Below are 12,072 nucleotides of genomic sequence, written 5' to 3' on the forward strand. Positions count from 1 at the left end.
GGTGGCACATAATTCTGGGAAGTGAGATACTCAGCAGCCTTCCTGGCCCTGAGGTGATGGCAAGTCTGGTGTTTCTGGGTAGAGCTGCCTCTTTATTAAGAATTGTCTTCTGGTAAGAGTTGTCCCCTCCACAGCTTTGTTTGCAATCCAGCAGCAAACCCACATTCCCTCCACCAACCTCTCAGCTCTCCTCCAAGCTTAGAGCTCCTGGAGTTTCATCAGGATGTCATTTCCACTGTGCACCATTGCTGTGAGGGGCAAAGCCCTGAAATTCTTCCAAAATCCTGCAAGGGCAGCAGAACCACCCCAGTCATCTGCTTCAGTAACAGCCACATGGGAAGTGATCAGGGACAAGTGCATCCCACAGACAAAGAGCTTTGGTTCCTTACACTGCTTGTTTCTCTATGCCTAGACTTTGCTGGGTTTTTGTGAGGTATGATTAACAAAAGGTGAAAGGGTTGGACATGCAGGTGGGAAAGGCTCAGAGGGACAGACTCTCCCAGCAAGCCAGTGGATAACAGCTAGAAAAGCCAGGAGCTTTCAGGTGTGAATTTTGCTCCATCCCTAGAAGGTCTTTCTCTTTTCAAGTTAAACCCATGACCTGCTCCAGGGAAGAAGGAAGATTGCAAAGGGGGAAAGGTGGCAAAGCCATCAGTTCCCATGAAAAGCAGAGAATCACAGCCTGTAGAACAAGAGAAAGTGGAGCCCCAGGAAAGCCCAGTCTGGGGTCCTCCAAGACCCCATGATCAAGTCAGGGTAGAAAGCAGTTACATCTCAGAAGAGTTGTGGGAAGTAACAAAGACTTGGCAGAAGATTACCAGCTGTGGTAAACTTTGGACCAGGCCCAGGGAGAGGCACAAAACTGAGCAAGAAGTGCTCTGGTTTCCAGTCCTTTCCCCAGCCATGCACTGTGCCAGGTGACAGCACCAGGGAGGCAGCACTCACCTCTTCTGTGCTACTTTCCCCCTCACTCCTAAGCTTTAAGAAATGAGCCCAAGGCAATTCTGAAAATTCACTTATCTCAACCTGTAATTGAGAAACCTATTTAATAGTTACTTAAACCCTGAGCAGCTCTGAGCTGCAGCAGTTGATGAATATGCATGGCCTGGGATTTACATTTGGTGGCAGTGTGAAGACAGGATGTCAGGCAAATGAGCTATGAGAAATGTTGCCCATGCAAATGTTCACTCTGCTCTAAGTTCTCACTGCAATTCCCATCCTTGAAGCCATTCCTGTCATTCTCATATTTGCATTGGAAATGTAGTAACAAAATAATGCAACTTCACAGAAACTGGTCCTAGTTCTGTGCAGACAGGATGGATTCTTTAATACATCTATGACAGAGCGGAATCCTGAACTAACAGCAAACAAAAAATATATACATATAGAAGTCTTGCCAAGGTCATCCCAGGCCATGCAGTTCTGGAGCTCTCTGAAACCACATCTTCATCCAACTTCCCAGCCCTCACCTGAACAAGGTTTGGTATTAGACAAACCAGCATAGGTCTGCAGGAACAGAAAAGCTGCTGTTTTCACTCACAGTTCATTTTCTCAGTTTTCTGCTTTCAGAAAGGGGAGCATGAGCCCAGGACAGCTGCTGTTTCCCTCCAGAGAAACTAGGAAACCTGCTTATCCACATTTTGAGGACTTCAGTAAAGGCACTAAACATTGAGAACCCCACCTGCAATGCTGCATCCAGCCCTGGGGTCCTTAACAAAAGGACATGGAGCTGCTGGAGCAAGCCCAGAGGAGACCCCAAAGAAACTCTGAGGGCTGGAGCACCTCTCCTGTGCAGGCAGGAGCTCAGCCTGGAGAAGGCTCCAGGGAGACCTCAGAGCCCTCCCAGTAAGCAGAGGCTGGAGAGAGACTTTTGACAAGGGTATGGACTGGCAGGACAAGGGGAAATGCCATCAAACTGGCAGAGAAGAGGTTTGAATTAAGGAAGAAATCCTTCCCTGTGAGGGTGGTGAGGCCCTGGCACAAGTTGCCCAGAGCAGCTGTGGATGCCCCATCCCTGTAAGCATTCAAGGCCAAACTCGATGGGGCTTTGAGCAACGTGGTCTAGTGGGAGGTTGGAACTAGATGAGCTCCCTTTCAACCCAAATTATTTCAGAATTCTGAGAAACAGTTAATACTCTGTTCTCTTGGGTTCAGAAGAGGTCATGTAAGAGCAGGAGGTTAAAAAACCCATCTGGAAGTGACCATATCTCACCTGCTGTGGTTGGGGTCCAGGTCCTGACATCCTTCTCAATTCCAGTAAGTTTCAGCATTTCCAGTGGTCTTTCACTCCCACATCAAGGACAGCCATCCCTAAGTCATGCTAGTTAAGGCACTGGATTATAATGCTTTTAAAATTCTTTTCTGCTGTATGTGCTTCATGCAGGGAGATTTTCAGATTCCCTTTGCTAATCACACACTTGAGAGGCAAATTCCATCTAGGAAGAGCCAGAGGACAAAGTGCCTCTGTCCTTCACCTTCAGCCAAGAAAAGGCTGTACAAGTACTGGACTCACCCATTCGGGATGTGCCTTGGGCAGAAAAGTGAACCCATCCATGGGCTTGCAGGTAAATGGAAAAATTACCCAATGGCTTTGTGAGCAGCTGTTTGCAGATGCCTTTAAAACACTGCCTGGACAGCAGGGCTGGCAGACACCATCTGCCCTCTGCAAGGGAAGCAGAGCAACATAGCTTGCTATTTGTCTCTTTCAAAAGCTACCTCCCTTTCACACTGAAGAACATCTCCAGGAAAGCCACAGGTCACAGCAGTGCTGTTTTTCTTTGATGCTCTCTGGTCTGTTCACAGCCAAGTGCTAAAAGTCTAAAATAAGGTTACTTGTTATCCTTTTGCATGTAAATATCTCTAAAACATTGTTATGAAACAAGCAATCCTTTACCTGATTTCAGGACTTAGCACTGTCAGTCAGTCAGCGTTAGCTATTTGAAGTTACACCACCTAAAATTTTAGCAGCTTCAGGAAGTTTCCAGGTGTAGCATACAACATTCATCTTTTCCCCACAGAACTTCATCACATTTCCTGCACTTACACAGTAATCCCCCCCAGTTCCCCCCTTGCCCAAAGCAGCAGAATTAACAAGGTTTGGTGGCTGCTCTCACAACGTGCCCACAAACAGCACTCTGTAAACTCACACAGCCCCTTGCTTGGGGCCCCTGGAGCAGATCCACAATTTCAGAGTAAGAAGGGCATATCAGTTTTAAGAAATTAGAGTTTTAGGGCAGCAAAATCCACATTTTCCCCAGTGCAGACCCTTCTATTAAAGGCTGCTCCCAGACAGCAGCTGAACACAGCAGAGGGGTCAGTTAGATAAGTGACCACTGGATGTCACCACTGCTTTAGCCACGGACACCAAGGCAGCCTTGCACCTAAACAAAATATGTCAGCAGGGACTACCAGGGAGTCAAATAAACTTACAGTACCTTGTTTTCACTACACAGAAGTTTATTATGAAAGTTAAACATACAACACAAAAAGTAGCAAAAGCAATCCTGTAGCTTAAGGCAACTCTTACAGGAGATGAATTCAAGAAAGATGATGCAACTTCAGTTTAAATAGAAATTATGAAAAATATCAAATTGCATCAATAACTTAAAATGCACTTTAAAAAGTCTGCACTAACCAGCAGAGGGTAAGGGCTGTGATCTTAATGCCAGCATTAAGATATGGAAAGCAGCAGAATGCTAAATGATGATAGGGAAAGTTCAGTATTTACACAGAGATAGCAACGTTAATATCTGATAGCGTCATTTCCTGTGTACTTATGGTTTAAAACCACTGTCTGAAACGTTAGGGAAACCTTTTAAAATAAATCTTCAGACTATTCCATCAAAAATACACAGATGGCAGAGAAGATCCAAGGCCAGGGATGCGTGCGGATGCATGCGGGTGTCCCTTAAATAACTCTTTGCAGAAACACTTTAGAAAAATTATTTCTTTGGGAGAAGAAGAGCAAGAAGAATATGTGGCCACAGAGTGAAAAAGATTATCTTTCAGGTGAATCACATTTAAATTGAAGTATCAAAATATTTCTATTTGATGACATTCTCACAGTTTACAGTTAATGACATTTTTAAGTGAATGTTAAATATTCATATTATTAACATACAAAGATTCTCCTTCACATTGACATCTGCTTACATTTTGCAAGACCTCTTTTGCATCAATTGTTTTGCCATTAATGAGGAATGTATAATTGTCTTAATCATAGAATTTAATTAAGATTTAACTGTTTTAACCATATAGAGTTTCTACCTTTAAAATAATTCTTAAAATACTGGATTCAGATCCCTTATTTTAAAAAGGTATTTAAGTGACATTTTAATCAATCAGGCTGTACCGGAAGCACCACATTTTAACAAAGCCAAATGACATCCCATTTCCAATCAATTTTCTTCAAATATTGGATGCAATGAAATCTTTGGAGCAAGTCCATTCACCATCACCCCAAATGAAACAAGATTAATTCATACATTAATTCATCCCAAATCTTACCCTGTTAGAAAATGCAATATATACTGCAACAGTCTTAATTTGCATAAGATTTAATAGAAGGGGCCTATGTGCAGTAAGAGACTCCAGCACACAAGCTCATCTCAGCTTTCACCATTCAGCACAACTTTACAAAAAGCCTAAGATATAAAATATACTTAAAGCAGTTATCTTAAACATGATTTAATATATATCACCTTGGCAGCTGATCACTTTTGTTCCCAGTTTAAATGCTGTTGAATCTGATTGTGGAGTTGCAGTATCCCTTTGAAGAGCTAGTTAAAAAAATCCCTGAATAAAACAGAAGCCAGCCTGCGACTTCCTCTGAGTTTCAGTAAAGCACTATATACAGGGTATAACAGCCACCCAAACTCACTTGGAACAGAATAAAATCTGAGACAGATAACGGGGCAGAATGCATTAATGCATGAGAATATACATTTTAAGATTTTTATAATTTTAAAAGTGGAACCAATGAATTGTTCGCAGTTAAACGAATACTGCAACTGTAACGTTTACAAACCCACAAAGTTTGAAAACTGATTCCAACAGCTCTGATTCACTGGGTTTAGCTTGGAAATAATGCAAAATAATGTTAGCAGTTTTAATAAGGTCTTGCAAATTTAGAAAAAAAGAAAACTGAAAGAAAGATAAGAATGCATTATCTAAAATAAAGCAGGAACACAATAAGGACAATCAAAGTTCCAAAAGCCCATATTAAAAAATTAAGCTTGGAATGCATTGGCTTCCAGCAGTTTACACAAAAAAAAAAAAACAACCAAACAAAAAAAAAACAAAAACAAAGCCAAAAGTTGTTCTAAATCTGTAATATCTTGACCTATTTTTAAGTGACAATTTTTATTACAGTTGAGAAAAATGGTTTTATAGCTGCATAAGTTTCCATTTCACTAAAATAGTGCCAACAAAAATAAGTTTGCATAGAAAAACAAAATTTTGAATTGCCACTGGCTACATGCTTAAAATGGGAAATGCAGGTATTGTAACATAAACATAGTGCAAACCATGGCAGTTCTGGTGACTCGGACTGCCGCAGGTCAGGAAACAGACCATAATATACCCAGTTCTCACAGTTTCTGGTCTTTTATTCAATCCTTTGCCAAGTAGAAGCAATGCATGTGTGCAGAGCCGGGGGATGCTGCTGCCGCTGGTTAACGCAGTTTGAGATCATCGCCACTGCCCAGGTTGGAGCCAGGACTAGGGTCTTGCTGTCTTCTTGCCTGCAGGAACAAACACACTCTGAGCATCAGCAAGCAGGAAATGATCAGCTCTCTTATTCAGTATATTAACACAAATAAGACCATAACCAATACAAGTTAAACGTACAACACAAAAAGTAGCAAAAGCAATCCTTGTAGCTTAAGGCAACTCTTACAGGAGATGAATTCCAGAAAGATGATGCAACTTCAGTTTAAATAGAAATTATGAAAAATATCAAATTGCATCAACAACTTAAAATGCACTTTAAAAAGTCTGCACTAACCAGCAGAGGGTAAGGGCCGTGATCTTAATGCCAGCATTAAGATATGGAAAGCAGCAGAATGCTAAATGATGATCGGGAAAGTTCAGTATTTACATAGAGATAGCAATGTTAATTTAAAAGAAATTTTACAATTCCAGCAGTGAGCAAAACAATACTTTTTAACATTAAAATCATTCTTGCCCCCCAGGCTCTCAGGAGGGCAGCCCTGAGGGGGCTCAGAGCCTGCTGTGCCTCCCCAGCAGGAGCTGTGTGCTCGTGCTCACACACGTGCACACTCACACTGCCAGGCTTCAAACATTGCTTCAGCAATCAACAAGAGACTCCCACAATAGTTAGGTAACAATTTTGTGTCTCTTCTTCCAAAAAAAAATTTTCTTTCCTGTGAAGTTCCCTTCTGTTAACCTTTTCTGTCAGTTTTAGGGAGAAAGGCTACAATATGAGATAGAATACATCACATCATTTCCAGATAATTTTATGAGGGAAACATTTACTTTAGCTTCCTCTAGAATCAAGAGACTTACAGTAACACATGAGCACAATTAAATCCATAGATGGACACACATTTTAACACCTCATAAAAACTGGGATTTTACTTTCTTCCTTGGTGCACCTGCAAAGTTAACAAACTGAGAAAACTCTGACATATGATTGTACCCCTGTATTAAAAAAAAAGTAATGCAAGTTCTCCTTTAAATAAATTATTCTGTTAAACAGTTTGAGTTAATGACATTGTAAAAAGGGAATGAAGTGTGGTCAGTCACAGTGAAAGACATGGCTATCTACTTTCTCTACCTGTACAGCACACACAAATGATGCACATAAATAGTTAAAAACATTGATTTCCTTAAAATTCTAAAGCCATACTTCAACTCTGAGAACATTTAATACACACTAGCTGGTTTTTAAGACATTTTAGTAGCAGCACTTGTATTTAAGGTTTACAGAGTGAATAGCTGGCACCGTGGCCTGTAACTGCCACATGTCCCAAACAGTCCCAGGCCACATTCTCAGCTGGTGGAAGGTGTCACTACTCAGGCTTTAGTCCATCAGCTGCAATAACCTGCCATATTCAGGGCTTTAAAAAATGCAAACCAGTGACAACTTCCCTGTTCTGAAAGACTTTTCCTATGTTCCTGAAAGGCTGGGGAACAGCCTTAACACAGACATTGTGCCACTGCAATACCCTTCATGCAGTGACCGTGTTGGTACCATCACACAGAGCTGTGACTAACAGGGGCACAGGTGCTGCTTTGGGTGCTCCCTGGGCTCTTCTGAGCCTCATTTACTGACAGAGAGGAAGCCTCCCCACAGCACAGCAGCTGCCCCAGCTCACCAGGTGCTGCACTCCCATTCCAAAGGGTGAGCAAGCACAGCCAGCTCACCCCAGACCCTCTGGCATGCACTGTTGTCACCACTTTTCCCAACTTAGACCTTCCTTTGTTCACTTCTTCCTCCCTTATCTACCATCCTTCTTGTCTGCCTAATTGCATGCTCCCAGTGCACTATGTTAGCTGCACCCAGACAGAGAACTGCTGCTTCCTTCTCCTATTTAAAAGCCAATTTAAAGCTGCATTTTCCTTTCATGTGCAGTGGTCCCTTTCTGATGCATATGGAGTTCATTCAATAAATCCCTTTAGTAATCAGCAAGTTTCCAGAGCAGACAATCCCCTCCTGCACTCTCCTTAATGGTCACATTGCCAATATTGCTTTGGAAACACCTCCACTAACTTAAATATCACAATTGCTACCTTCTACATTTATGTATTCAGTGTTGGCTGCACTTTAGATAATTAAGAGTGAGCCAATCTTTTCGCTCCGTTCTATCTGCACTAGTTGTACTCTGAAGGAACAATCTGCTTCTCCTGCTTGCAGAAGAAATCTGAAGGTGAGAACCAACACCAGTGCTGGTGCACAAACCCACAGATTTCTCAGTAATCTTTCTGAGGAATCACATTAAAGCAAACTGCTCTAATCACCACACAGCACTGATCATTTTAAGTGTTTAAGGGCATATTCCTTGAGGCCCTTGAAACAACTTCTGCACACTGTCCTCTTTCTAGAGATACAAAGTACTATAAGATGGTATTTAATTAAGCTTTTTACATTATTTCCAAAAGCCAAATAATTCAGCTTTGACTATCAAAATCACTGAAGGAAACCCCACACTTCCTTTTTCCTTCAACAGAAAAGTCAACTGTGCTGTAAATATTTTCTTCATATGAAATGGTTGTTCATCAAGTCTGAATAGATACTTCCAGTCTAATTTAAGAGTTGTACCAAGATTAACAAAACAGCAACAGTTCTACTTTGCATATCCTTCTATTGAACAGATTGTAACAAGATTTCTTCTGGTTTTACTGGTGCCTCTTTCTTCTAAAATGAAACAAAGACATGCTCTGTCTTTAACAATTACCAAAATCTTACTTCTACCAATTTTGCACTCGATAAACATTTTTATACTTAACTAGAAAAGACCAGCAAGTTAATTGCTGCTATAATACTGCTCTAAAAACAACAATGTTTCTTCTTCAGAAAACAAATCATATGCACAGCAATTTTATTGTCAAATTTCAGTGAAGGCTCCAAGATATGAGCATATGGTTGCATTTATGCTTTGCTTAAAGTGGCCCTTTCTTTCAAAGCATATGAAGGAATTTGCATGATTCCTGACCTCATTGCTACTTGTAGAGTTTGCAGAAGCCACTAGTGAACAACTGCCAGATTTGCCCTTTCAAGTGATATGCAAAAGGCATGACAAATGACCCTCAAATATACCAAAACCAGTCATTACAGTATCTTACAACAGTGTATGTGGATAAAGGTGTAATTTTGCAATTCAGTAAGTGGGGATTTACACGAGCAACTGCAACATGTTGGAATGACAGCTCTGACTCGGGCACCCTCCTTTCCTTGTGCTACTACTGAGCAAAAAGACAAATGTGTGAAGCAGGCTTGTTCTAGCAGTCACAGCCATTCTGCCAGGGCACAACGCGCTCAGTATACAGCAACTACAACTGGGCTTCACATGCTGAAAGAAAAATACAAAAATTAAAAGATGCTTGGTAAAGACTAGAAAAATCACTTCAAACAAAGACAGGAAGCATGCTGTGGAGCAAGAAGCACTCCCATAAGAAATGGCACAAGGTCCTTAACACTCCCTTGTAGGAGGAGCGTGACTACCACACGAGTACCCTACACAAGTGGGGTAGTATCTGCTAGTTCTCAGTCTGTTACAGGAAGCTAAAACTTCCCTTTTATAGATGTAAACCAGCAATTTCCAGACTTCTCACCACTGGGGGGGTCCTATACTACCCAGCATAGCTAATCAATCCTCTAAATTGCAATTTTTGCTGTAATTTTTGAAATGCATACCTTTTGCTGCCACACAAAAGCAGCAGTATTACTCTCAGTGAATAATGGGCTCAGCTTCTCAAGGATTAAGGAGACTTGCTTCAATTAAGAAAGATGCATCTATCTTTGCCATTGGGAAATGGAATACACTGCTATGAGTCATGCTTAATGAGCCATGAGAAAACAGCAGTTATTCATCTTTTCTCTGTGTATTTCATTTTTTCAGTCAAACGTTGATTTTAAGTTTGAAGGAGCACTACTTCACATGTTCATCTGTTCTTTAGTGAAAGAATAACAAATATTTGCTTGTGAGAAACTTGTAATTAATACACAGATCCCACCAGAGTTGCAATTATCCTAAAAATTAATGTATTTTAACCAACATTGCCAGTTTTCTTCCAAATATCCAGGAACAGAAGAGTTAACCTGATGGACACATCAGGAGTTTCAACACTGAAAAATACTTAGCACTCAGCTTTCAGAACATGAAGCCATGCAAATCTTCTGCTGCACAGAAGGAATTGTAACTGGCCACAAGCCATTGAAAACCTCTAACCCTGGAGAGGGTGTCATGACCAACTGAAAGAATTGCAGGAACGTATCTGGCATTTCAAAGCCTTCTCTCAAATGCTACTCTAGACTTATTCATGCTGAACTCATAATGCTGGTACCATGGGGCTAATGACTGACAAAAAAAAGAGTTACTAACAAAAGCATTTTGAGAGTAAACATGAAAAGTGTGCCTTATAGTACTTTTTACACCTCTGCTCTCTTTAACCTCTCATGTCTGAGCTTTTCCCAAGCCTAAACACAGGCTAAGGGGAATGGACTGAAAGTCCTAGCAAGAGTAAGATGCAGTAATATCTGTATCATATTGTTTTTCTTCTCAATAAACTAGATAGCTTGGAATCATTTTATCAGTAAGTTTTATCATTTACTTTTCTGAACAAGAACCACATTGGAGGCTTTACATCTGTTACTGGGGCACAAAGGAAAAACAGATGGGCAATAAGGAAGGTGGCACATAAGCAGTTCCTCCAGCGGCCAAGACAGTCAGAACACATCCTCCTCCTCCTCCTCCTCCAGCCACTCAATGTTGCAGCCTATTGTGCTTCCAACTGTGCTAACAAAACTCCTTAAACTGACTTTAGGAAAGCATCTCTAACCAGCCCCTTCCTGTGCATGTTCTGAGGCCTCAAATATACCTAAGGAAACCAACTCCTCTTACCACATGAGCTCATCAGGAAAAGATAATGCAGTCCCACTGTGTGGGTTACATGATAGCTCTGAGAAAGCAGAACTGAGAAAGTTGGAAGCAAATTTAGTAAGGATGGACAGGGAAGATGGCCCCCCCTTTATATGAATTGCTTACAAAAAGTAGCAGGGAAAATTGGGACCTCTGAATGCCACACAGTGAAATGACAAACACAACCATACCCACTGCATATACAACTTGGGACACTGGTGAAGAGGAGGGAAGGAAGAGGGAGCTAATTTGAAGAAGGGCTGTCACAAAAAGAATAGCCAAAATAAAGTCTCTCCATGGACAACTTCACTGCAATTCTTTAATTGGATTCTGGCAGCTCTGTCCTGTTGAAACAGACAGAGCAAAAGCATTATGTGCCTTGGCATCTGCCATCTATAATTTACTAAATAAGTGAAAAATCAGGCTATGCTATGAAAAACTAAACACTGAACATTTGGATTCTCTTAGGACTGCCAACCTCCCGAAAATGGATAAAAAAACCCCAACCAACCAAACCTGAGAATACTTTGCAGATACTTTTTACAAAAGTATACAACCACAGGATAAAAACCACCCAAATGAAAAAAAAAAAAAACAACAAAACCCAGCCCTGAAATAAAGAGAGCAATACTGAGAAAAATGACCAGTTACACCCAAGCACACCTTCACATTAGTCCTGGTACCTGAGGCAGACCCACAGCAATGAACTGAAAACTTCGAGTTGCTGGTTAATAACAGCCTCTCCCATGGAGATGTGAGCATGGCTCACAATGCTGGCCCTGCCTCCAGTAACCTTTACTGGACAGAGGGCAGGAGAAACTCAGCCTTCAGAACTGGAGTCAGCAAAGCTGGGGCCCTACAGCACAGTGAGAATGTCAACTTATATATCACAGAACTCCTTTGGTCACAGCTTGATGAAGCAGGCCATGTGCTTCCTAGTCTCTGGGGGCCTTGCACAGACTCTCAATCTGCATTTCCCAGAACTTTAGCCACAGCAGCACCACTACACACTGCATCCATGAGCCACTGGCAGCCAGAGGGGATATATGTGATCTTTACCACATTCCTAGCAGGCACAGCTATCAGCTTTAGACTTCATGGCCTGGATCCAGTCTCTGCAGTTGCTTTGTTGGCTGCCCATAACATTCATTTTGCTATCAGCTCTCCTTTTCACTGAACCTGGGAAGAAGTAGCCTTGATCTTTCTTAATTATAATGTCAAGTACCACTTAAATTATGCAAATAATGGAAAACAGGCCTTCAAACTTGGCAAGAGATGTGGATGTTAGACTGAAGTAACTGTAGAACTATTAATGCCATGAATTCTATACCCAATGCTCTTTTTTATTCCTACTTCCATTCTGATAGTCTTTCAAGCTCACTGAAAGTCAAAATAAAAAATTTTCCTGACAAAGGCTATTGATAAGAGTTATTTAGCACTTACCTCCATCAAGACTTCATTTCAAACTACT

General features: G+C 41.3%; 1 protein-coding gene across 1 annotated transcript in view; it reads right to left on the reverse strand.

Annotated features, from left to right (window-relative positions):
• Positions 1-3,435: 3,435 nt before the first annotated feature.
• Positions 3,436-12,072, reverse strand: part of CBFB (core-binding factor subunit beta) — a 32,857-nt gene continuing 24,220 nt past the window's right edge. Inside the window, exon 4 of the mRNA XM_014307777.2 lies at positions 3,436-5,741. Coding sequence (XP_014163252.1) covers positions 5,673-5,741 — 69 coding nt within the window. The 3' untranslated portion in view covers positions 3,436-5,672. The remainder of the gene's footprint in view (positions 5,742-12,072) is intronic.

This window comes from Geospiza fortis, unplaced genomic scaffold, assembly GCF_000277835.1.
Source record: "Geospiza fortis unplaced genomic scaffold, GeoFor_1.0 scaffold97, whole genome shotgun sequence".
In the NCBI taxonomy this organism is placed as follows: domain Eukaryota; kingdom Metazoa; phylum Chordata; class Aves; order Passeriformes; family Thraupidae; genus Geospiza; species Geospiza fortis.